This window comes from Cricetulus griseus, chromosome 7 (assembly GCF_003668045.3).
Source record: "Cricetulus griseus strain 17A/GY chromosome 7, alternate assembly CriGri-PICRH-1.0, whole genome shotgun sequence".
In the NCBI taxonomy this organism is placed as follows: domain Eukaryota; kingdom Metazoa; phylum Chordata; class Mammalia; order Rodentia; family Cricetidae; genus Cricetulus; species Cricetulus griseus.
In genome coordinates, this window is record NC_048600.1 from 117,012,803 (window position 1) to 117,039,754 (window position 26,952).

General features: G+C 44.8%; 1 protein-coding gene across 2 annotated transcripts; it reads left to right on the forward strand.

Moving 5' to 3' along the window:
- Positions 1-306: 306 nt before the first annotated feature.
- LOC103163515 (ADP-ribosylation factor 2) lies at positions 307-18,518 on the forward strand. Of its 2 annotated transcripts, none has more exons than XM_027427913.2 (5): positions 307-462; positions 2,516-2,682; positions 8,127-8,237; positions 14,844-14,968; positions 16,727-18,518. In XM_027427913.2, the coding sequence occupies exons 2-5, from the start codon at positions 2,535-2,537 to the stop codon at positions 16,886-16,888; spliced, it is 546 nt and encodes a 181-aa protein (XP_027283714.1). In that variant the 5' UTR covers positions 307-462; positions 2,516-2,534; the 3' UTR covers positions 16,889-18,518. The 2 variants fall into 2 exon arrangements, with proteins under 2 accessions (XP_027283714.1, XP_027283715.1); XM_027427914.2 differs by lacking the exon at positions 307-462 and adding an exon at positions 978-1,113.
- Positions 18,519-26,952: the final 8,434 nt, after the last annotated feature.

The window sequence follows — 26,952 nt, forward strand, 5'->3', positions numbered from 1 at the left end:
CCACATAGCGGCACTGGGTTGGTCAGAATGCTCCCGGGGTTAGTTCAATCCTTGCAGAGTTCCCGGAGTTGATTGGCGGGGCGAATCGGAACTCTTTCTGCTTTTGTGATTGGTCGCTTGTAGCCTTGGGGCGGGGCACGTGGGCGCGGCTCGCCCGGATGGGGTGAGCTCCCATTGGAAGATGAAGCCGGCATTTCCAGAGCTTGGTGCCGTCGCCTAGGTCGCGGGGGTCGGGCCTACGCTAGCCCAGCCTTTATTATCCTTTCTATTGGTCAGACTTCCTGTCACTCAATCTACCTCCAGGTCATTGGCTCAAGGCTCCCAGGAGGCGACGGATGATTGGTTGGTTGCTGTTCCCGCCCCCGACCAGTCGCCATTTTATTGAGGAGAGCCGACTGCTAGAAGGCGGAGGGAGCAGCGGTTTCGGGACTGGCTTTGTGGAGGTGACCGCGGCAGAGACAGGTGAGTCGCGGGCTGCAGGGGAGGACGGCGGGGCTCGAGGCCCGGCTGGTTTCCTGCGTGTCAGCCGGCAGGACACCAGAGAGCGGCGGCGGCGGCTTTCGGAAAGGGGCTGGGTCCTCTGGGTTCCCCGCCCCTGTCGGGCCGGGCGGCGCGGAGCGGGTTGACACCCGGCGGGCTCTGCGGCGTAGCGGTCCGCTGTCCCGAGGGAGCGGCCTGGAGGCCAGCGCTGACAGAGCTCTCACGGGCCCCAGATTCCCGGCGCGCGTGCCCGTCCCCGCACGCGCTCGCCGTGGCCACTGCTGTCGCTCGTGCCCTTGAGGTCTGCCTATCATTGTCACTTATGATTTTCCTCCGCGGACATTTGGAATCTTCCTCCAGAGGGTCCCCCTTGCCCACCATGCGGCCTGGGACCTCGGGCATCGGAGCGGGGAGACGAACGAAGGGAAACGAGCGGGACAACCATGAGTGCTCTGTGCGGTGACAAGGAGAATCTGGCACTGGGCCTCCGGGAGCCTGGAAGCAGGAGGTTCCTCCCTTTCCTCCGAATGAATGGTCCTTTGAGTTTCCTGGTCTATGACACTACCCCTCCACCCCCACCCCCCCCCAGCCCCGGAACCATGAAAGGAATCTAGGAAATTTGAATGCGTCAAGGTACTGAGCGATTTTTAGAGCATGACAGACCTGTGAGTGAGGAAAGTAGTCATTCTTTCTTTGATCATTTGGCTCTCATATGTGTACAGGAGAAATGTGCTCGCCGTCTCTCGTGGCAGAATGGAGTAGTGTGTACTTGGCCATAGTCCATGATATTAAACTGTTGTAGGAACTGTTGACTTTCAAAGATGGGACTTCTGGAGTCAGTCACCCGCCCCTCTGAGTTACTAGAATCTAGCTGAATGGCTGTCTTTTACACACACACACACACACACACACACACACACACACACACACACACACACTCACTCACTCACACACTCCAATAAAGCGTTTCTTGGCAAACAATTTGAAAAGGAAAGCCATAGTTTCTGAAACAAAGGATATTGTGGGGATTTACTTTGTTTGGGTTTTGGGACTCTAGCCCCAGCCCTAGAATGTCTTTTTGAATAGACATTGTTGGTCAGAGTGTACAGGGTGTGCACATAGTTCTGCTTTTAAGTCTTTGAAATATCACATCATTCAAATAGGCTGATCTGTTAAGAGGAAGACAAACTTTCTGCAAAAATTCATCTGACCTCATTGCTTTGTCAGATAACCTGCCAGGTATTCTACTGAAAAATAAAACTATTGGTGTTTAAGCTGTTAGAAGTCAACAGAATAATTACCTTCTAGGGAGTAATGACTGAAGGAGGCACAGGGAGGATTAGTTTGGTAATTAATTACCTTTTCTTTGACCTGGTTACAGTAGTTGTCTTTAATTCATGAACACTCTCAGACCTTTACAGTCAATCATATTTATATCTGTTCAGAAATTTTAAGTAGATGATCAACACCATTGATTGCTGGTTGCTAAAATATTCTCTCAGCTCTGCCTACTCGATGTGTGTCACTAGTGTATATACCAGTGAAGTGGTATCTTCAACTCAGAAACTTCCTAGTTCATCTCTGGGTATTGGTATTGTCTGCCAGCAACGGGCAATTGCAGTTTGCTAGGGGTATCTATATTTTACCTGCCTTATGAACTTTGATGCATATTGTGGAGAACAGGGTGTCTACTTCATAATTTTTCATTTTAGGTGGGCTTAGAAGAAAGCACAGTTGTATGTTGTGGCATTTCTTCCATGCTTAAGGTGACTAAAGGCTGCCGCCAGAGCATGGCATTGAGGCTGTGCTTCTCACATCCCATTTGGATGCTGCAGTGGAAAGTACAGTTTCTTGGCAAAGCATCAGAGGATGGCTTAGTGGCGTCTCCTTTTGAAAACATGACATGCTTTTCCTTATTGGCCAAAGTGTACTTAACTTTTACTAGGAACCACTACTAATTGTGCCATGTATTTTATGTGTGTTTTACACACACACACATCTCCAAGAGTAACTGTTCAACTTGCTTTTCATTCAGGTTACAGAATTCATCTACAATGGGGAATGTTTTTGAAAAACTGTTTAAAAGCCTATTTGGGAAAAAGGAAATGCGGATTCTCATGGTGGGCTTGGATGCAGCTGGCAAAACCACCATCTTGTACAAACTGAAGCTGGGAGAGATTGTGACAACCATCCCTACCATAGGTATGTCCGTGACTGTGGTCTTTCCAGTTCATAGTTTAGCATGTTATCCTTGATGTGTTGCTTTTTAAATTTTTCATTTGCATGCATATGTGTCATATGTGTGAGTGCATGTCCACCTCAGGTGTTTTCTCTATCGATTTCCACCTTATGTTTGAGACAGAGCCTCTTCACTGAGTCCAGAACCTGCCATTTTGACAAGGCTGGCAGTCTACACTTGAGGATCTTCCTGTTCACACCCCTCCCCACAGCACTGGTTGTAGACATGTGCCATCAGATCATCTCTTTTTATTGTTTTTTTGAGACAGGGTTTCTCTATGTAGCCCTGGATGTCCTGGAACTCACTCTGTGGACCAGGCAGAACTGCCTTCTGAGTTCTGGGACTTAAAGCATGCACCACCACTGTCCAGCAGGTTTTTGCTTGTGAGCTGGAGATCCAAATTCAGGTCCTCATTCTTGATCGACAAGCACTTTACCTTCTGAGCCATTACTCCAGGCTCTGATGTGCTCCTTATATTGAATATTTGCTTTTTTTTTAAACCTTGACTACTTGAACATAAATTTGAAGCCCCAGATGTTGTTGTGTTTTTTTGACTTTTGAGACAAGGTCTTACACTATAGCCAGGCTGACTTTGAACTTGTGACACTCATTCTGACTCATCCTACTAAGTGTACCACCATACCCAACCACACATATTTCTAAGTGCTTCTTAGCATCCCTGGCACATTCTTTGGCTTATGGGGGAGTCAAAAACAAATTTAGGTTAAGCAAATTTAGCCCTATTTGCTTGGCAAAGAGGAAAAGATAGTACCACTGAGATGGTAAGTAAGCACTACCTTCAACCCTTTCTATTGGAGTGGGACCTAGGTCAAGCCTTAGGTGGGAGCCAGCCCAGCCTTTCTCAGCCTCCTTTCTACCTGGCTTCCCTTGGGAGCATCTCTCTGAACCAGGTGTGTCTGTCGTGTTGAAAGGTAGATTTTGTGCTCTTCTCGCCCTGTCTCAAGACATGGACATGAGGTGAAAGAATTCAGCAGTCTGTCTTCACTGTGAACCCACGCTGTGTTTCATGGGCTATTTAAGAGATTTGCAAAAGCAGTTTTGACAGAACTTAATCTTTGCCTTGTGACTTGCCTACAAAACCAAATCCCCAGGCTATTGTGTGTGTGTTTCTGGTGTGACTGAGATGGGTCAACTTTCACCTGAGGCACTAGCTTCAGAGGTTGCAGCATTTGAAGAAAATTGTAAACAGATAGAAAATGTTCACAGATACAATTTGAAAATGTTTTTGTTCAAAATGAAAACAGCTCTCCCCAGTTATAAAAAACAATATATAGGCTGTCACATGGTTCAGCAGGTAAAGGCTCTTGTTGCCACCTGACCACCTGAGTTGGAACACCACAAAGTTACCCTCTGACCTCCACATGTGCTATGTGGCACAGGCATAGCTTCTCTCTCTCTTTCTCTCTCTTTCCCCCTCTCTCTCTCTCTCTCTCTCTCTCTCTCTCTGTCTCTCTCTCTCTCACACACACACAAATAAAAAAATAGATGCTTCTATATATTTTATATTCAAAAATATATACAAAGTTTTGAATAGTCTTTTAGTGTCCTGTTGAAAGATTTCGATGGGTGTGTTTGTAAAATAAGTGCTGCTTTCCCAGTCTGCTCTCAATAGTGATGAATTTTCTGTTGATTTTCCTGCCTTCTTCTTTTGTCCCTTCCCTTTTACCTAGTGAATGCTGCCAACCCACTTTTTTGGAGCTCAGTTTAAGCATTATGTCTCAGAGGCTCCTTTCCTTTTCCTTTGCTCTAAGTGTCCAGAGTATCTTGAAGTCCTTAGTAACCCTTAGAAACCCTTAGTAACCCTTAGAAACCCTTGTTGATTGTTCACTGTCTTCTTCCCAACAGTGTAAATGAGAAGGAAGCACAGGTGTTTCTTCACTGTCCCCAGCTTCTGGTAAAATGCCTGGCCATGTTAGGTGTCTGATAAATCTTTGATGAACGAATTGCATACTGATGTGATAGTTTGTTGAATTAATGGCCTCCAATGAATCATGCTCCTTAGTGTCTTACCTCTTTCTTCATGGTGCTGAACTTGGCTACATAACTTGCTTTGACTAGTAAAACACCAGTGTCACTGAAAGCTGCCACCATCAGTTAAAGAAAAGAGCCAGTGCTTCTGGGGATGAAAGACCACCTAGAAAGAGAGCAGTCTGGCCTGCTGCCTCACTAGGTAAATGCAGCTAAAGAGGAGGCCGAAGCCACCAAAGAAGAGGTGCCCTATAGACTTAAATTGAGATCAAAAGAATGAGCTGGCTTTCACTAGATTAAAAGGGACAGCAGCAGGATGTTTTTAATAACTGGTTTAATATTCTATTATATGGCTATATTTTAAACTAATATTCATTGATAGGTGGTTAGGTTATTTGTAGTTCTTTGTGAGTGTTTGGGTGTAAGTATGCCCATGCATGTATTTCAGAATGTCAAGGCCAGAGCATGGCCTTGAGTATTCTTCTATCGCTATCCACCCCTACCCCAGCCCTCACCCCACCTCCAATTTTGAGACAGAATCTCTCAGTGACATGGAACTCTCCTGATCAGGTCAGGATGGTTGACCAGCAAGCCCCAGGGACCCTCCTGTCTCTGTCTCTCCAATTCTCTGAGATTACAAATCCTCTAGCCCATCCCAGTCCATCCCACCCCACCCCAACCCCAACCCACCCTCAGTCTGTGGATTAGATTTAGGCCCTCATGCTTGCAAGGCAAATACTTTACTTCCCAAGCTATTTTCCCAACCCTTAGTTTTCTTTGTTGTTGTTGTTTTAATCTTTGTAAGACACAGTCTTGTTATGTAGGCAGCCATTTTCCTGCTTCCTCTCAAGTGCTAAAATTTTAGTCCTGGCTGCCATGCCAGGCTCATTTGTTTGTTTTTTGTAAATATCTTTCACTTAAAAAAAAAACATTTATTTTGCTGGGCATTGGTGGTGCATGCCTTTGATCCCAGCACTCGGGAGGCAGAGGCAGGGGGATCTCTGTGAATTTGAGTCCAGCCTGGTCTACAGAGCGAGTTCCAGGACAACCTCCAAAGCAATCAGAGAAAGGCTGTCTTGAAAAAACCAAACAACAAAAAAAACCTCAAAAATTATTTTCTGTTTTATGTATGTGGGTGTTTTGTCTGCATTTATATCTGTACACCACTTGTATGTATACCTGGTGCTTTTGGAGGCCAGAAGAGTGCATCTGATCACTTGGAACTGGAGTTTCAGACTATATGGATGCTGGGATTTAAACCCAGGCCTTCTGGAAGAGCAGCCAGTGCTGTAACCACTGAGCAGCTCTCCAGTCCTATCTTACATATTTGAGAACAGGTATTTCATTTCCTTGCAGTAAACTCTGGAAGAAGTTTTCCCATGAGAAGTTAATAATATATATATTGTATCAGACTATTCTCCAAAAAAGATTGTGTCACCAGCAGTGAAAAGTGGAATTCTGCCATCCAATAGGGAGAAAACACTGACTTCTATTAGGATTGTTTTTGGTATAGGTGAATAAATCAAAATATCTTCCTTTGCTCTTTGATTTGTTTTTTTTTTTAATTTTTAATGTTCAGTTGTTTTTTGGTGTGATGTTTACTGTCTTACTAACTGGAAGAAGAGCAAACTAGATCATGAACAACTCTTGACAAGTACTTATTTTCCAGTTGATAAATTTGACTTTCAACCTTGTTTTTTGCTATGTTAACAAAATTTTTAATTATTAGATAACCAAATTTATGTTGTTTTATTTTTCTCTTTTCTGAGTTTTATGGTATCTTTAGACAAATAAAAATATTAGCTGGTATTTTTTTTCCTACTAACTTTACAAGGTTTATATTTTTCATTAGAAAAACAATTGAGGGGGGCTGGAGAAATGGCTCAGCCGTTAAGAGCACTGGCTGCTCTTCCAGGGGTCCTGAGTTCAGTTCCCAACAACCTCATGGTGGCTCACAACCATCTGTAATGGGATCTGATGCCCTCTTCTGGCAGGCATGCATGCAGACAGAGTGTACTCATACCAAAAAGAAAAAAAAAAAGTCCTGACTGTTGAATAAACACATGAAGGATGAAGGTGGCATTGCCATGTCACTTAAAAACAACAAAACAAAACAAAACAGCCGGTGGTAGTGGTGCATGCCTTTAATCGCAGCATTCGGGAGGTAGAGGTGAGTTCAGGGCCACTCTGGTCTACAGAGTGAGTTCCAGGACAGCCAGAACTACACAGAGAAACCTTGTCTTGAAAAAACAAAACAAAACCAACAAACAACAAAAACGGACTAAGAGATGACTTAGCATTTAAGAGCACTTGCTGGCCTTACGGAAGATCCAGGTTCAGTTCCTAGTACCTAAATGATGGCTCACAGCCATTTTTAACTGGGATTCAGTACCCTTTTATGTCCTCCTTGAGTACCAGGTGCAAATGTGATATACATAAACATGCCAACAAAAATTCATGCACATCAAATAAGCATAACTAAAATTTTTGAAGAGTGGATAATGTGACCATTGGCTAGCTGTTGGACTTTCAAGAGTGAAGTACAACAATGTTTACTGAGTTAATGTGAAATGCCTTATCATATACTAAATTGTTATTCAGAGGTGTCTTTCTGCACCACTTCCTGTTATATTTGTTTGAACTTTATTCAGGTATTATTAGAAAGAATTCATTACTCATTTCCAGCAATTTCCCTGACTTGAGAAGAACAAACAGAAAGTCATAACATAGAAGGTAGAGACGTGCAGTTAACAGGGTCACCTGGGTGTTTAATGAGGCACTGCCCAAGCTGCCCTTGAACTCTCTAGGTAGCTGAGAATCACCTTCAACTCCTGATCTGCCTTCTTCTGTCTGGAGTGCTGGGATTACAGGATGTGCTACCACACCCAACTTAGATTTATTTTTTAAGATGTGAAATATGAAGAGCTCAGGCATGCTGAGGACAGACAGGTTGGAGATGACTCAGATAGAGGAGAGATTAGTTATGTGTACAAGTTGAAACTGTCTGGGTAGGTTGAATCCAGCACATAGGTGGAGGAAATTGGCATTACATACTCCATGTTCTAAGATGGAGGGAGAATAGTGTGGGGAAGAAGTAAGTACACTCTTACACTGTGTGGTGGGAAGTGGAAATCACTTCCGGGGATGGTTTCTCTTTGTTTGAAAGTTCCCTGGAAGTTCTGTTAGAGGAAGCAGAGCTGAGAGGTTGCTGATTAGATGGTGGTTGGCAGTAGTAGGTGGTCAGAGTAGAGACGTTTTGAGAATGAATGGAGTGAGAACTTTCTCTTTGTGATCTATAACTCTTTGGTTTACAAGTTGCTTTGTAAATCAACAGTACTCTCCAAATGTTAATTGAAGTTATTTTGAATTGTTGAACCAGTGAAAGTCATAATTAAAGTTTTCTAACTTCCCTTCTTAGGTTTCAATGTGGAAACTGTAGAATATAAAAATATCAGCTTCACAGTCTGGGATGTTGGTGGCCAGGACAAAATCCGACCTTTGTGGCGACATTACTTCCAGAACACTCAAGGTAAAGACTGGAAGTGTGTGTACTGAATGGGTCTGAACATGGGAACTTGTGATGCCTGCTGGCACTGAGTAGCCAGCCATTCTGACTGGGGAAGTGTCTGTGACATTGTTTCTAGACATATCCCAGGAAAAGGACTTGGGTTTTAACCCTTTTTAAAACAGAAAGGTTGGGAAATAGCCCAATAGATTTCATCTTTCAGTCAATTTAGGGATGTTTGCTCTTAGATGAAGTGCTAGTGTTTGAAGAATTTTAATTCTGTTAACTCCTTTAAATCTCCTGAGAATATCTGAAAATGACATCCATAGGGAAAGGGATTAACAAGGATGGCTAGAACCCCAAATCCTGCCACCCTGTGTGGCCACAGTGCTTCCCTGATGGCCCTCCTACTCCAGGTGTTTGTGAGTAGGCATGGACACCCACCTCAGACCTGCACCTTGTTTCCTTATCAGTGAGCTCTGGGAAGTAGTTCTGATCCACTCCTGTTTCCAGGGCTGTGTTTTCAGTAAATGGTGCCTTACTGGGTCTTGCCAGTTGAAACAGACTGTTCACATGGTTTTCACACCCTCGTTGCCATGTAGACTCCTTACTGTATGGCATCTACAGATTTGGAGTCTACTTAGAATATATTCACTTTTGAAGATTCTGAGGCTGATGGAGTTTTTGTTCCATGTGTTTAATAGTAAATACTTCAACATTTGCCGGTCTTTAGGACCAAATCCCCAGGTTAGTTATACCTTTGTATCTTAACAGTATTCTTTTAGGTGTTACACTTGACATGTAACTGTATTTGTAGCTATTTTCTCAACTTGTAGATTTTAGAATATCTTCCCTCAAAATAGGGTGGTCTTTTAAAAAGTTTTTCTTCTTTGAGACAAGATTATGTAACCCAGGATGGCTCAAACTTAAAATGTTGTTAGCCTTCACTTTTTTGTTTGTTTTTTGAAACAGGCTCTCTCTGTATGTCCCTGGCTGTCCTGAAACTTGCTTTGTAGATTCAGCTGGCCTTGAACTCACAGAGATTCACCAGCCTTTGTTTCCTGAGTGTTGTGATTAAAGGCCTGTGCCACAACCACCTGGCCCTGGCTTGTTCATGTATTAATGGACAGTTAGGTTGCTTCCACTATTTTGCTCTTGTGAACAGTGCTGCTATGAACAAAATTTCTTCGGCAGGTATTGGAGTTCTTCCTGCCTCTGCCTTCTCAGTGCTGCAATTAAGGTATGTGCCACTGGGTCCAGCATAGTCCTTATTTCAATTATTTTGATTTGCCTATGAGCAGAATGATTGGGTGAAAGGTTTTCTGTAGTTGTTTTGTACTTATATTCTGTTGTTGTTGTCATATTATATGTATATGTGTGCATACACACACACACACACACACACACATACACACAGACACACACACACACACACACACACACACACACACACACATTTCTTTGTGGGGAGGGTGATGAAGACATGCATTTGTATGTAGTCAAGGATCACTTAAAACTCAGGGTCTTCCCATTGCAGCCTCCCTAGCTGAATTAGCCAGTTTTGTCCTATTTTGTTTCTGCCGTTGGAAACCTCAAGAATGCTAAGTAAGCACTCTGCCACTGAGCCTCTAGACACGTGTAAACGACTTTTAAGCTTACAGGTCATTGGTATTAAATGCATTCATAACGTACAATCATAATGCTGCGTATCTTCAAAAGCTTTCTCATCTTGTACACTTGTACTCATTAAACACTGTCTTTTTCCCACCCTGAGCTCCTGGAAGCCACTGGTTTTTATACTTTGATGCCACGTGTGCTCACATGATATCAGCCTAATTTTCCCAAATGAAACTCCTATCAACCTTTACCATGTAATCCTAGTGTATGTTGAAGAATGTTGAGTACTCTGTTGTTTTGTTAGGAGTTGCAAAATGGTAATTTCTTTAAGTCATGTTATTCCTTCTGAGAGGGCCCTGCCTAATCCAGGCTGGCCTTGAACTCTTTTTTTTTTTTTTAAAGATTTATTTATTATGTATATAGTGTTCTGCCTGCATATATCCTTATACACCAGAAGAGGGCACCAGCTCTCATTACAGATGGTTGTGAGCCACCATGTGGTTGCTGGGAATTGAACTCAGAACCTCTGTAAGAGAAGCCAATGCTCTTAACCTCTGAGCCATCTCTCTAGCCCCCTGGCCTTGAACTCTTTATTGTTTTTTCATTGTGTTGTTGGGAGTTGAACCCAGGGCTTTATGCATGCTAAGCAAGGACATCGAGCCACTCTTTCTCTATTTTGTCTGTGAAATCCTTTTAAATAAGGAATTTCCTGAAATACATTCTATACAAGGAAGTCAGGAAAAATACTTGAGTTTATATTTTCAGAGAAACCACATCACTTCCATGGTGAAGTGTAGACTTTGACATTGTGATTTAGTGCATTGCAAATAGGATACATTTTTTGATGCTCACTGGAGTATGTATTTATCTTGGACTGGTGCTTGGCAACCTGGCCACTTTGCACCTTCTTATCTGTAATAAACTACAACAGCTGGGTTTGAGCCACAGCTGCTAAGAAACCTCAGGAAAGTTAGGTGATTTCTTCTGCCTTTATCCCTTCATCTTAAAAAGAGGATAATGCCTACTGCCCAAATCCCGGGGCTAAAATGAGAATAATTTTGTTAAGTGCTCAGTTGGGCGGCTGAGAGGCAGCAGCAGTCAGAAGCCAGATGGACAGCATTCTCTGGCTGAACTTCTTGTCCGCCCTATTCAGTTTTCACATTTAAGCATCAAGCTGAGATGCAGTTCATCTTCAGTCTTCTGTTTGCAACAAGCCTAATTTTATAGAATTTCAGTAACTATTGCTTTGATGGAGGAAGTCACTGTGTTCTGAGAGTTAAGAGTGGTAGTTTGGCTCTTCATGAAATAGCAAGTAGAGCTGTGTGAAGAATGGACTTGCCGTCTCTGGCTGTGCCACATGCCTCATCTGTGAGGAGTCTTGGATGCAGCCCCTGTTTTGTCTGCCAACTTCCCAAAGGTCAGGCTGTCTTTTAATTTAAATTTTCTTCATCAGTCTGTTGAGTATGACAGACCTTAATGAATGCTTATAATTCTCTATTAAGACATCAAAAGCTGGGCCTGGTGGTACAGGCCCGAAATCCCAGTTACTCAGAATGCTAAGGGAGGATCACAAATTCAGGGTCTGCCTGGGCTGCAGAATAAATTCAAGATCAGCCTTGTCAACCTTGTGAGATGTTTCAAAATAAAATAAAAAAGCCTGAGGCTGTAGCTCAGAGCTCAAGGCTAGAACACTTTTCCAGTATGCAGGAGGTCCTAGTCTCTCACATCCCTGTTGGAGTTTACCTGTGTAGACCAGAATTTAAACTGTCTGATTTCCTGATAACTGTAGTGTGTGTGAAATAGCTCATTAGTTCTGATGTGGATTTATTCTCCTTGATTTATGGGTTCTGGGTGGGAGTGCAGGTTGAGACAGGGTTTCTCTGTGTAGCTCTGGCTGTCCTGGAGCCTGCTCTGTAGACCAGGATGGCCTTGAACTCAGAGAGACACCTGCCTTTGCCTCCCAAGTGCTGGGCCTAAGATTGTGAGTCAATACACTCAGCTTGGTTCATTTAATTATTGAATGGCAGTATATTTGTATCTAAAAAAAGAGAAAGAAATAAAAAAAAAGTTTTATTTCTCAACTTACCTCCTATACAAAACCACCTTAATATTTTGTGTCTACACATAAGTTTTCTACAATTGTAAATAATATAATAAATGTAATACATTTATTCCCCCTACCTTCCTCCTTTTTTTGCAGGGTAAGGGGCAAGGCTGAAATCAAACTAGAACCTTGCATATACCAGGCAAATGCTCTACCACAGGGTGTTGTATTTGGTCAGGCTTGCCTGAAACTCTTGGTTCTGCAGCTCTATAGGGCTGCTTTACAAATTTTTCTTGTATGAGTGTGTCTTTCCTCTTACAAGTATAGGTATTCTGATGGTAGTTCTTAGATAAGGACCCATATCAAAACAGTACAAAGTAGGGTGCACCTTAAAGTCTGAAGTAATTCTCTTTTATTTTTAAGGGAAGAAGTATGTATTTTGGCTCTTGATTTTAGAGGACTCCATCTCTGGCTGCTTGGGTGTCATGCACATGGGCAACATCTTGGTGGGAGTATTCAGGAAAGGACATAAGTTATACCTGTGTTAGGACTAGCAAAGCAACAGCACTCATTTCTGCTCTGTGGATTTTGCATGTGCAGCCAAGGATCTGATTGAATTTCCACATCAGCTAGAGTATTTAGTCAGAACTGGAGTTCAGAACTGCGGATAGCACACCAAACCTGTGTGAGTGGGAGCTTGAGTGTTTTCCCTTTTTAATCTGATGATATACCAGATACAGCTTTCACTCAAGTGAAGACTCTAAATACATCAGAAGTCCTGAGAGTGCTTGTCTGCTGGAGGTCCTGGAACACACAGAGGCCTGGTTTCTCCCTTGGACTGTTGGGAAATCTCAGTGTCATCTGACCCTACTTCCTTTTCTCTACCAGAGTCTCTCTGCCTTCAGTCCCTATGAAATTTGCCTTAAGCTGGGCACAGGCTGGTAGAGTCCTCACAGTGGCTCACTTCCTCTGTTGTCCTGCCTGTCCTGGGGACTTCCATGACTTCTTCCTGCTTGTCTTCTGTCTCTTCATTGAGCTGTCCAAAGCACCCTGACTCAATGCCATGGCCCTTCTGACGTCTGAAGATAGCTGTCAGTCTCTCACCAAGTGTTTTCTTCTCTCACCAAGGAGTCTCCCTGCTTACATCACCTGACCAGTGTCTGATACCTTGTTTGCTAGCTCTTTGAGACCTCCAGTGTGCCTGTGACTTAAGAGTGTTAGGGTCCAACACTGGTAGTGTAATATTCCAGGATAATCTGATTGATGCCCAGAAGAATCAGCTTGTTATCGCCCACATCCCAGAAATGAAGTAGCTGTCACTACTGGTAGCTCACTCTAGGATCAAGTAAGTTCTTTTGGCAGCTGCTTCACATTTTTGTCTCAAAGGCCTTGCTTTTAGCCAGACATCAGCTTGCTACTGTTACTGTGAACTCTTACTCAGTCTGTCTGTGCTCACCCCTGTATATTCTTCCTGCCTTACTGCTTCCTCCAGCACTGTGGCAAGTCTGTGCAGGCTTCAGCCATTCCCTTAGGTGTAATGTGGTAGCTTGAGGTGGTGCCTCCTTCAGTCTGTCCTGAGTTTCTCACCTCCTGGGCTTTCTCTGCTGATCTAGTGGGAGTGTTAAGGCTCTGACACCCACTACCCAGAAATGGGTTGCACTTCACAATTTAAGGACACAATCTTGTATAAGATTTCCTCACTTCTGTCATCAGCTGTAGCAGGATTGGGGTCCCCCAGCCACTCTTACTTCTTGCTGGATGGTTACAATTTGGCAGTTTTCACCCCACTGCAGTTTTTATAGCTTGCAAGGATGAATCACAGAACTCAGAACAGAGCTATACTTAAAACTACAGTTTTATTGCAGCAAAAGGACATAAATGCAACAGTCAGCAGGAAAGACCCCAGAGAGTACCTGCCAGCCACAGCTTCTGTTGTCCACTGCCCCCAATTCAGTGAGTGGCACCTGATTTCTGCTAGTGCACAGATGTGAGACAGTGAACAGCGCTGCCACCAGGGAAGTTTATATGAGTGCTTGTGAACACTGTTTTTATTGGGACTTCCTTAAGGAGGAAATGGAGCTGCCTCCCTTCCCCAGAGGCAGCCTTATTAGTATAAACTAGCAGGGGTGGACTCCCCACCACCTAAGGCTCCTCTCCCATCGAAAGTTGTGGTGACAGAGGAGCAACCAGATTCTTTATTGTAGGTGTCCATAAGAATCTCTGACATTCTTGCAGATGTGGCCTACAAATGTTGAGGGTTTTATAGCTTTTAGGTTCCTCTTGGGTTTGTGTGAGAGGACAATATTTCCCCCCTTTTCCTCATGGGGGGACAAAGGCTTTAATATAGCTTGGAATGTCCAACAGCATCCAGCACTGTTCACCTGGGAGTTACCAACTTGACTACTCGTTTTATGTTAACTGTTCTTCCTTCAGTCCTCTGCTCCCTCAAGCCCTCACCCCTGCTTCCCTGACCACCTCCAAGACAGCGTACCTACTCCTCTGCCTTCAGTGCAGGCCCCGTTTTAGGGAGCATCCTCAAATACTGTTCATTGTAAAAACCATGACCTTCCAAAATCCTCTTTCCCTCTGAGGTGGAAATTAAGTGACTAATAACTAGGCCTCACTTTTCCTTGTTCCTTCTGGTTAGTCTGGTAAGGGGCTGTGACCCTTCTGAACTAGACAGGGGAGATGAATGTATGATAAGCTTCCTAACTTTGGAGATCATGTAGACTTTCTAAAAAGAATAATGGGGGGGTCTCATTATGTTAACGGCTCAGCCTGACCTTGAACTTGTGTGTGGTATTTGTGCCTTAGCCTCTCGGAGTGTTGGGATTACAAGCCTGCACTGTATTCTTTCTGTTGCCTGTCTTCAGTGTAGCTTTGCTGTGAGCAGGCTGCAGCTGTGTGGATATATAAACAGCTGCTCTCTCCAGGTTCATGTTACTAACATGCTTGGGATTTCTTTTCAGGTCTGATTTTCGTGGTTGACAGTAATGACAGAGAACGCGTCAATGAGGCACGGGAAGAACTAACCAGAATGTTAGCAGAAGATGAGCTCAGAGATGCAGTTTTGTTGGTGTTTGTAAACAAACAGGTATGTAGCTGTTAGCATTCTGAACACTCAGACTGAAATTTGCTGCCAGATGGCTCATTTAACTATATAGATATCTAAATTAGATGTCTGCCTCCTCCTCATCAGTCCTAACCTAGCCTCTCCTCCATCTCCTTTTTATAATGTCTTATTATAGTCACTCTGTAAATACTAATGGAACATCTGCTAAGTTCCAGGCTTTGCTGCAGGTATTGGGTACTTAGCAATGAATAAGACAGAAAAGACCCTGCTTTTGTGTTTACTTTGTAGTGGGAGGAAAGGCGGTGAATAAAGACTTTTTAATATGTCTGTTAGTAAGTGTTGTGGAGGGAGTGCAGACTGACTGGGAAGTGCTGGGCATGACTCTTATATCTGAGGCAGGAGGGAAGGAAGCCAGAAACAGAATTTTGAGGGGTGGACACGGGGAAGATTGGGTCTTAGACCTGTTTTGGGGGAGGAAGAGGCTCATCAAAGGAGAGGCCATGAAACGTGGGAGGAAGGCTGGTGCAGCACTGCCTGACCACTGGATATGAGCAGAGCCAAGTGCCAAAGACAGGTGGAGCTGGGCTCTGGGAGGCGACCTGTTCACAGGGCTGTGCATCTCCTTTCTACATTCCTTATGCAGCTGAGATCACACTGTAATGACAGTGCCGCAGTCAGGTTTTGTCACTTCAGACTTAACAGTTGCAGTTTTTCTAGTCACCACCGCCCCATTCTATAAACATGACTTCCTATGGTGGAAGGATCATGAGTCACTCACCTGTTACTGGTGGGATGCCAGGCAGCTTCACTAGTGGACATAACAGGGTTAAGCAAGAAAAAAATGGTTTTGTTTTTAATGATAAAAGCAGAACATGTCCAGGGTAGAAATTTGAAAAGCGGTTTAGAATGTCAAGTGAACATCTTTGCTGTGTGCATGTGAGCCTGTGAGGAGACCTTGGGACTGTGGCTGGGAGTAGGGGCAGCTTTCTCACACAGGTTGTACAAAAGCCAGTGTTCCATTCTGATTGCTACCTTCCATTCCTGTAGCTTTGATTGTCAGATAAAATGGTCAATTTTTTGTATCTCTTTCCAGAGATAAGACTTTCTATGCCTATACAAGCAATTACATGATGATAGCTTTGTCGCCTGTATTTTCATTTAGCATATATTTGGCATTCTTACATATCAGTACATCTAGATCTTCCAGTGATGCTAATATAGTTTACTGTGTGGGGTAACTCAAAGAAAAGAGAAAGATTCCGCTTTACATCCTAGTTAAAAGAGACATAGTGTATAATTAATACACAGAGTAAATAACTTTTACCAAATGGTCATGAATAGGGACGCTATGATAAAAAGATGAAGTAAACCAGTTAGAGGCCCCAAAGCCTGGCAGTCATGCTGGCAGCTTTGGTTCTTCTCAGAAAGAGGGGACACTGGTGTGGTTTTGGTAGGAGGATGGGATCTGAGACTAGGGGTTAGGGGCAAGCATGGAAGCAGAATGAGCTTGAAGAAGTTGTTTCCATTATCCAGGTGAGAAACTGTGGTGGGATTAGATCAGGGTGGTGGCAGAGAGGCTGGAGCAGGTGGTCAGATTCTGAATAAATTCCAGTGGTAGGGCCATTGGGGTTTCCTGTTGTGTGGACTGAAAAAGAAAAAGTGAAGATTTTGGGCCTGAGCAACTGAAATAGGGACAGTGGGTCAGGGTAGGTTTTAGAGGAGAGTCCGGTTCTATCTCATGGATAGAGGTTGGTAATCTGTTTGCTTGTTTTCTTTAAGGATCTTCCTAATGCCATGAATGCAGCAGAGATCACAGACAAGCTCGGCTTACATTCCCTTCGCCAGAGAAACTGGTACATTCAGGCTACCTGTGCCACCAGTGGAGATGGGCTTTACGAAGGCCTGGACTGGCTCTCCAACCAGCTCAAAAACCAGAAGTGATCAGAAGCAACCCATTCCCTGTGCATTGTGGCAAAGCCAGCTGGCTGTTCCTGTGTGCATGTGAGCGTGTGAGGAGCCCATGGGGCTGTGCAGCTGGGAGTGGGGGCAGCTTTCTCACACCGTGCCTTATACATGCTATACGAGAACCAGTATTCCATTTTAAGAAAACCAGTGTTACATTTTGAATGCTACCTTCCATTTCACTAGCTTTGATGGTCATTTTGCTGAGGCCCCCTGGGTGTGATAGCTAGAGCAGCTCCAGGCTAGAAAAGAGAGCTGGAGCCAGACAGGTCCTATTGTTGCAATCCTGGGTCTGGCATCTCCACACACCCTGAATCCTGTTGGATTTCAGTGTCCTTTTGTAAAAAGAAAGGAAGGAACTGTCATTCTTTCCCATCGTGCCAAAGCTAGCAGCTCACTTGTACTTTAAAGACATCCTCAAGAAGAGAAGATATGTGATTACCACAGGTTGAAGAGGCTCAGGGAGGGTGCTTCCTCCGAGTTCTGTTAGTTCAGACCGACTTGTTTAGCTTGTTTTAGTCAAAGGAATCGGTGACCTTTTTCATTAGAGTATCAGACTGTAACACTAAAGAAGTTTCCAGCCTGTCCCTGGAAGTTGCCAGATGGAGACCCTGTGGGCTGGTGGCCCAACAGGAGGCCAGGACTCTTCCCCGAAGCCGCCTGGTCCACAGTGAAGTGTAGGCTGGCTGGAGGAAACGAAGTGAGGTGGCTCTTGTGTTCTGGCATCACTGTCTCAGGCCCTAGAGGCTGCTGCTCCCACTTCCCTGCTCTGTGCTGAATGGTCTTCACACGAAGCAGACAGCTGCTCCTGGGTGGAGTCATCACTGTGTCCAGTTGTCCTAGTCTACTGTAGGCTTTTGGTTAGTATCTGTTTGCAGAACTGCACACCTATGAGTTCTGAGAGTTTGTGAGAAAGTTATGAGGTTAATGTAGGGGATGAAGTTCCCAGTGACCCCCTGGTACTCCCTGGGTTGGTGCTAAACTTCGCTCTGACAAGCATCTTTTACCTAGACGGCTCTGGTGCATGGACTCCTCCTCAATGGCAGTAGTGTCTGAAGAGCTGTTTGGAAATGTGTGCTGTGTTGTCCTGCAGATAGTGATAGATAGGAAGGTCCGGAGAGGAGCTGGGCTCAGCCCATGCCCTCTGGCCACACAACTCTTGGCCACATTTGTACCTAGGCCCTTCTGCTTAACCTTTAAACCCCCTCTCAAAAAATCTTGATTCCTATTTTAGGAAGGGGACTACAAGCTGAATTTCAAGGAACACGATAAGCCTTGTTCATTGGTAACGAAGTTATACTAGGAAAACAAAAAAATCTTTGCCATTGTAAATGTGGGCTGTGATGATTTTCTCTAAAAATCATCTTAAAGAATGTTCATTGCAATACCGGCGACTAAGTCCAGTTGTGATTTTTAACCACAGATAAACTCCTGAGAAATGTTGAAATTGTACACCTCCCATCGGCAGGGAGTTTCTTGCCCTTTGTAATTATGCTTAGTGTGCCTGGCCTGGTGCTAGGCTGCAGTAAATGTGGTGATTGGTTAGACAATAAAGAACTTACTTGGGAAGGGGGAGACATGGTCATGTACTCCTGGATGTCTGAACTGAGTCAAGTCTCTTTCCTCTTATTTCTGACTCTCTCCTAAAAGCTCTCAGGACACACACACACACACACACACACACACACACACACACACACACACACACACACACACACACACACACACACAGGACACAGCAGGGGGTGCTGCCCCATCCTCAGACCCCTGCCTACCTCCTCATTGGAACTTCCACACCATGTCTCTCATGTGACTTTGGAACTCAGGCATCAGTAAAGTGCAAGTAGAGGTTCTTCACTCTGGTGGTTCTGAACAGAGACCTGCTCTTTGAAAGCCACTTTTGCATCCAGCTTGCCTTGTTCTCCAGCCATTCACTGTTTGCCTTGGTGTGTCTCAGCTTGTTTGTCAACTTGAGATACCAGTACTGATCTCAGAGAGGCGAGGATTAAATGATACATGCCTTAAATGCCTTGCTCTGCTCTTTCCACAGATAAAGGACAGAAGCACTGTCCCTAACTGGCCAGCACTACTAATAGCATGGGGGGGGGGGTTGCTTTAGCTGCCTTGCCTTTTCCAGTACTGCAGAGAGCTCTGTTGTTTTCAGCATTCTTGGTGCAGCAAGACTGGTCCAGATGTTCCTAAAGAAAGCAGATTTTTATTTTTATTGTACAATTCAGTGAGTCAGTGTGGTCAGCGTATGCCACTGCCAATTTTAGATGATTTCCATCAGCACCAAAAGAAGTCCCATGTCCCTTGGCGTCTGTCCTCTCTTCCCACACTGTCTGGGAAGCTACTGGGTGTTTCAGGAGTACTGAGCTGTAAGTGACCATAAACTTCACTGCCCTAGGAAGGACAGAGGTGCCACTTCGACATGACATCAGGTGTGAAGGGGCTGTGGTCGTCCAATCAGTGTGGGCTGGGACAGAGAACACAGCTCTGCCATGTACCAGCTGACCCTGGCCCTTCTGTCATAGAAACAGTCTGAGGGCTTATCAGGGGCACAGGTCTTTGTGAATGTCAGAATGTGGGATGTCATGGGTGATTGGGCCTGTGAGTCAGCAGTGTATTGCAGAGCATGTCATGTGATCTGTAGATGTAGGAAGAAGATTACCATATTCGGGGTAGGGATGTCATAGGTTATTTTATTTGGGAGAAATCACTTACATGAGAAACCATGTAACCCAGGGTCAGCGCTCTGAGCATCCAGTCTCAGCTGCTCTCTGAGACCCAACCGGAACCCCAAGAGAGACCCGAGCCTCCTCTCCCCAGGCCTATATCCCACCTGTGGCCATGCCCAAATGGGCGTGGTCAGTGTCTCAGGTACCTAGTAAGATCTCTCCCTTTAGTGATCTGTTAAGCATCATACCTTGGTGTGGTGATATTTCCACAGTGTTAGGAAGAATATGTGGTGTGTTTCAAAGTAAGTTTGACCAAAGTGACCTATGTTTTTTGGCAGGCATCAGGTAGACATTGTCCTGCAGTACATAGAAGCCCTGGTGACAGGCCTGGAGAGGCTTTGGAGTGTCCAGTTCAGTGATGATTCGTATACTCACGGATGTGGACATCCATAGTGAGATTTGAAGAGCTTCTTTTTTAAATTTTGTTTTACAAGTTTGGGTGTTCTGTCTGTGTACTGTGTGTGTGCCTGGTGTCTTCAGAGGCCAGAAGAGGGTGTCTGATCTCCTGGAACTGGAGTTACACATAGTTGGGAGCCACCATGTGGGTGCTGAGAATTGAACCTGGGTCCTCTGGAAGAGTAGCCAGTACTCTTAACTATTGAATCATTTCTCCAGCCTGAAAAGTCTTTTCTATAGGAAAGACTGGAGAGATGGTTCAGCAGATTAAAGCACTGGCTTCTTTTCCAGAGGACTTGGATTTGATTCCCAACTACCCGCATGACAACTCACAATTGTCTGTGATTCCAGTCCTGGGGGGTCCAGCACCTTTTTCTGGTCTCAAAGGGTACTAGGTATGTACACACAAGGTACACAGATATACCTGCAAACAAAACACACAAACGCATAATTTTTTGGAAAAGAGAAGACAATGTAGATCTTTTAGCAGTACAAGCCAGCCCTCCCCCACATCCTCCATACCCTCTAGCTCACTGTTCAAGTCTCTGGAGATTTGGTGGAGCATCATGCTGTGAACTTTTATGGCTTTTTGTTTGCTTGCTTGTTTGTTTCATTTACACCCCCTGTCATCCTTAATGTGTGGCATGGGACAGCTAATCTAGAAGGATTCTCTGGGGCACAGGCATTAGACTTACAAAGGTGTACTCTGCACATTCCCTTGTGTATAACTTGCTTTTATTTGTTGCCACTAGGTGGTGCTGCTGCTTCACCCCAGTTCCTCTAACAGCCCTGCCAGAATGAGCTATGTATGGGGTTCCCAAGTAGAGGGGAATCCATCTCCCCTTTGCAGGTAGTAAAGGCTGGGCACCAGGAGTGACCGAGTAAATGGGTGTCTGGAAGAGAAGGGCGAAGAAGGCATCAGAGCACAGAGCATTGAGGCAGTAATAAAGCTGTCAGAAGCTTGAGGCTGCCCAAGCACCATGGCTTCCCTAGGTACATCCTTTTCCCCAGCTGGGCACCTGAGTGGTATCTGCACTACAAAGGAGAAACTCAAGTATAAAAAGATAAAGTGAGGCCGGGCAGTGGTGGTGCACGTCTTTAATCCCAGCACTCGGGAGGCAGAGGCAGGTGGATCTTTGTGAGTTCGAGACCAGCCTGGTCTACAAGAGCTAGTTCCAGGACAGCCACAGGGAAACCCTGTCTCGAAAAACAAAAAAAACAAAAAAAAACAAAACAAAAAAAAAAGATAAAGTGATCCCAGCAATGGGGGGAGGGAGGCAGAAGCATGTGGACTGCTGTCAGTTCCAGGTCACCTGGGCTATATAGTGAGAGCTTTTCTCAAAAAAGAAAAAAAAGAAAGAAAGAAAAGGGGCTGGTGAAATGACCTGGAAAGAGTGCTGGAAGGCAAGACTGAACCTGAGTTCCACTCCTGCAACCTTTATGTGGTGGAAGGAAAAAAGCATCTCCTGCCTGCAAGTTATCCTCTGATTTTCACATGTGTGCCATGGCATGCCCGTGCCCACTTGCATATATATTCACACAATGTAAAAAAATGAAGGGAGGAAGAAGTTAGCAGGATTTTCTGGAGCCACCTGGACACCATTCAAATGCATGTCTGTGACAATGGGACCCAAGCTCTTCCGAGTTCTCATTGCTGCTCTAGAATCCAGGGAAGACCACACAGCTGGCCCCCAGAGGCTAACGTGGGTTGGGAGGAGTGGAGGGAAACCAAACATTCAGAAATGTGGCCATGTTAGTAGTTACACAACGAGAAGTTTGGTAAGACTTAACAGTAGGTGAGTTGTATGGTATGGAAGTTGCACCTCAGTCAAGTTGAAATGTACAGGCATGAACCCAACAGGCATGAGGGAGCCTGTACTGGAACAAGAATCTGTTCTCGTTGGCCATAGCTATGAGGAGAGAGAGCGTTTCAGAGTGGAGCCAGGCCCCTGCTAGTCTTAGTGCTGGGGAACTTAAGGCCTTCTAGAGCAGGCCCTTCAAGCTGGGGTGAATTCCATCACTCATGCCTGTTATGCTGTGAGTAAAGTAAGCCCTTCTGTTGCCCTACAACATGTTTCAGAGTTGACAGCCATTGCCTTCTCTCAATTCTTTTTACCCCAGAAAGAAACTCAGGGTTTTCACACTGTGAGAGTTCTTGATGCCAGTTTTCTACTTGCTGGGCCTTCGCAACATTGTTAAGATGCAGGGGCTTGGATATGGGAGTCAAGACACTGGATTTAGATTCTTGCTCCATCACAGGCCAACTGTGTGATCATGGGTAAAAATACCTATCTATACGCTGGGTGGTGGTGGTGCACACCTTTAATCCCAGCACACGGGAGGCAGAGGCAGGAGGATCGCTATGAGTTCAAGGCCAGCCTGGTTTACAGAACAAGCTCCAGGACATCCAGGGCTACACAGAGAAACCCTGTCTCGAAAAACCAAAACATAAATAAAAATCTCTACCTCTGGGAACATGGGACTTGACCCAAGTTACTGTGGGGATTGTGCTAATGCGCACTGTCTCCCTGTGTAATCTTTGACGGGGTGGGAGCTCAGCTTGGCCTGGTGGTGGCTAGCCAAATACAACAGTGAAGGCCTCAGCTGATAGTAAGACACGGCATGGAAAACAGCAGTTGGAGGGCCCTGCTGAGCCCTGGCAGGCAGAGGTGAGGCCACAAAGCCTGACATCCACAGTGCTAATGTGCCACTTCGATGCCCAGGACATACATGTTTAACAGTACCTCCTTACACTTCTTCCCCCAACAGTTTTCCTTCGAGACAAGGTCTTGGCTGTGTAGCCCAGACTTCCCTCTTACCTCGTGTTTCTCCTTATTTCACCTCCCCAGTGCTAGGATTGATTACAAGCAAGTGCCTGGCTTTCCCAATATCTTTATTCGAAAAGTTTCAAACATGGAAGTTAAAAGTAACTAGAAAGTCTTTTGTCCAGATACTGCTGCCCATTTTGGCCACAATTCCTCTGTAAACATCCATTTTTGTTTTTCTTTTGCTGAATTCTTTAAAAATAACACAGACGGGCCTGGCAGTGGTGGCGCATGCCTTTAATCTCAGCACTCAGCAGGCAGAGGCAGGTGGATCTCTGAGTTCGAGGCCAGACTGGTGTATAGAGCAAGTGCTAGGATAGGCTCCAAAGTTACACAAGGAAACCCTGCCTCAAAAAACAAAAGAAAACACAGACGATGTGAACCTTTGTCCCTGAGAACACCAGCAGGGGTCCAAGCCTTCTTCATCAGAAACAGAAGAAAATCAGGGGCTGGAGAGATGGCTCCACAGTGAAGAGTACACAGGGCTTTTCCAGAGGACCAGAGTTCAGTTTTCCCACACCCACAGCAGGTGGCTCACAAGTGCCAGTAACTCCAGCTCCAGGGATCTGATGTCCTCTTCTGGACTTCACAGACACTGCACTGAATGTACACTCATCACCCCATACACCTAAATAGAAGTAAAATACGTTTTTAAAGGAAAAAGGGGGACACACAAGACTAGTGTCAGTAGGCTGAAGCAAGCCTGGGTTGCATGGAGGTGCGGTGTGGAGGAAGGCAGGGAGAGAGCATGGAAGACTACAGTTCACTGTCATACTCAAGGAAATCCTCTGTCATTTTCTAATGTCATCTACTTTCCAGTTGTCTCCCGCTGTTTTTTATAATGGATTTTCTCTTCCCAATCTAGGATCCAATCAACTTTCATCCATTACATGTAATTATATTTTCTTTAATCTTCTTGATGACAGTTTTTTCCAGTCTTTTGATCTCACCTCCTATAAACTACTTTAGGGCAGAGCCAGCCAGGACACATCTCTCCCACCCTTGAATTCCTGTTGTTCCAGACATTGATTACATCGTCTACCTGAGGACAGGGCTTCTGAGGGGATGCTCAGGTCCATCGTGGCCAGGACTATGGCTCCATTCCAATGGAACCCAACTTGATTTCCCTTCTCCTTGAAGGGGGTTTCAAACGTGTTAACACCCAATGGTGTGGTGGCCTATGACTTCAGTTTGAGGTCAGCCTGGTCTAAAAAGCAAGTTCTAGCCAGGAATATACAGGGAGACTCTGCTCCCACAAAACTAACAAAAAATACTTAAAAACCCAGCAACCTCTTCTACGGCATAGTTTGTCCCTTCTAATATTGTCCCCAGTCTTCTGACTCTGCACACCATATTTGCACTGACTTAATTTATATAAAACAGATCTTTCCCCTTTCTAATGCAATAGACATACTTTGTGTTGTTGGCTTTAGACAGGCTATTACTATGTATCCCAGGCTGCCTTCCAACCCCGGGTCTGTCTGTCTTAGTCTCCCAAGGGCTGGGATTACATGTATGTGCTGCCATACTGGCCTAGGAATTTTTTTTTTTGGAGATAGAATTTCATAGAGCCCAGGCTGGACTCTAATTGATATGTGGCTGGGATGACATTTAACTTTTTGAAATTAACTTGTTTATTATGTACAGTGTTCTGCTTGCATGTACACCTGCATGACAGAAGAGGGCACCAAATCTCATTGCTGAGAATTGAACTCAGGACCTCTGGAAGAGCAACTAGTGCTTTAAACCTCTGAGCCATCTCCAGACTGATGTGTAATGTGTAACTTCTGATCTTTCTGCCTCTATCTTCTGAGTACTGAGATTACAGGCATAGGCCATTGTGCCTCAGTTTTATGTGGTGCTGGGTCTTGAACCCAGGACTCAGGAATGCTAAGCAGGTACTCTACTAACAGAGTCACATCCCCAGCTCTGGGCATCCTTTGGATCAAAACTATACCACAGACATTGTGAGTTGGTGCGTGTGAACACAGCACTATGCAGGCTTATAGGAAGCACCCAGTGTGTGCAGGCTTGCCCTGCCTCCTCCTCTCCTCTAGCTGAAGGTTGTAGCTGTGTGTCAGCAGCCACTTCATACCATCAAAATGCACTGAACATTTTGGAGCGAGGCCCGGCCCTCTGCCCACTTGTCTGCGTGTGTAGCTGCTCTTAGGGGCCGAATGAATGACTTGAATTTGTTTTGTTTCATTTGAGTTTCCACCCATCATCCTAACCTTTTGGCTGCTTTGCCAATCTTGGGTTTCTCCATAGAATGGGTAAGTTCATCCTCCAAATTATGCCTTCTGCAAATTGAGACCATTACACACAAGTTATCTTTTTTTTTTTCATTGAATGAGAATGGGGAGTGCTACAGAAGTTTCTCCCAGCTGGGTTCATTAGTGGAACATACACATCAAACATCTGTAATGTGCTTTGTGGTGGGTTACACATGCATGCTCAGCCCTGTTCAATTTGGCTAAACATAGTTTAAGTCTCAGCCTGTATGTCTTCATCTTGTTCACCAGGAGTCCTGAAAAGGTCTATCAGAAGTCAGCAAGATAGCTCAGAGGGTGAAGGTGCTTCCTACTAAGGCTTAGAACCTGAGTTCGATTCCTGGGATCCCCATGGTAGAAAGAGAACTAACCCTTGCAAGTTGTCCTCTAGTCAATCTCCATGTGTCCACCATGGCATAGGCACACTCCCATACACAATAAACTAGTAATGTTTTTTTAATTTTTAAAGTACTTAAAAGAGGTTGGAGAGATAGGTCACTGGTTAAGAGTACTAACTAGTGGCTCTTTCAGAGGACTGTGGTTCAATTCCCAGCACCCACATGGCAGCTCATAGCTATATTTAAGTCTAGTTCCAGGGGACTCTCACACAGACAGACATGCAGGCAAAGCACCAATGCATATAAAATATTCAAAAAAAATTTAAAGTGATTTCAGTAGGACTGGAGGCTGGCTCAGCAGTGGAGAGTCTTGCAGAGGAGGGTTCAGTTACCAGTACCTACAAGGCAGTTCACATCCATCTATAACTCCAGTTTCAAGGGACCCGGTGCCTTCTGACCCTCCAAGGGCACCAGGCACACACACACACACACACACACTTATACACACACAAAAGGAATAAGTATGTCTTTGTTTAAAAGGTTCTGTTCGATGCATTGCTGCAAGTGAGCATGCAATGCGGTGAAGGATGTCTCCACCACCAAACTATCAACAGTGGAGATGAAGTTAATTTAACTAATTGTTGAGTTCCACTGCTCATTAGTCATACCTGCTGTTTTATAAAGGCCCAAAGCTCATCTGATTACAGAGCAGTGACGGATGTAACAAGGGGCTGGGGCTGTACCTCAGGGTACAGTACCCTTTTACCCATGTGCGCCACCTGGGTTCCACCTCCAGCACCAAAAGAAGACATCTGGTCTATAATTTCCAGAATCTTCTCTCCATCTTCCTCAAGCTGGGCAACATTTGCTCCTTCCCACTTCCTCCAGCTCTCCTGGCTTCTCAGTGTTTATCAGCAGGGGTTCTGCAATCACACTGTCAAGTGCTTGGTTATATTAAGGGAACTGAGCTCAGACAGGGTGCTGTCTCGGCTCTCCTGGGCTGCAGCCTCCCTACAGTCATGTTTGTTACTCTTTCCGGTTGCCAGTCCCTCTTTTCTTTCCTCTCCCCCCCCCATTCTCCCCTTTCTCTTCTCTCCCTCTGTCTTGTTCTTTCTTTCCTTTCTTATTTTTGAGACAAGGACTTTCCATTTATCCTAGGCTGGTTTTAAATTCTCAGCCATCCTGCCTTAGCTTCCCAAGTGCTAGAGTCACAGGCCTATGCCACCAAGCCTGGTCACAGTCTCTTTAATAGAGAAAATGGAAGCAGCTAAATATGAAGAGCACATCTGTCTGCCAAGTACTCAGGAGGCTGAAGCAGAAGGGTTGCTATGACTCCAGGGCCAGCTGGTTTAGATAGTGAAACCCTGTCTCAGACCTGCCCCCAAGAAAAAAGAATAAAAGGAAGTCGTATTAGGAGAAAAGGGACATGAAATTATTTCATACTTCTATTAAAATCGTGTCCTCTGTCTTATCAGC

Coding starts and splice junctions, on each gene's coding strand:
- LOC103163515 (XM_027427913.2), top strand. CDS start 2,535: ATGGGGAATGTTTTTGAAAAACTGTTTAAAAGCCTATTTGGGAAAAAG. Junction 8,238..14,843: donor TTACTTCCAGAACACTCAAG/GTAAAGACTGGA, acceptor ATTTCTTTTCAG/GTCTGATTTTCGTGGTTGAC. Junction 14,969..16,726: donor TGGTGTTTGTAAACAAACAG/GTATGTAGCTGT, acceptor GTTTTCTTTAAG/GATCTTCCTAATGCCATGAA.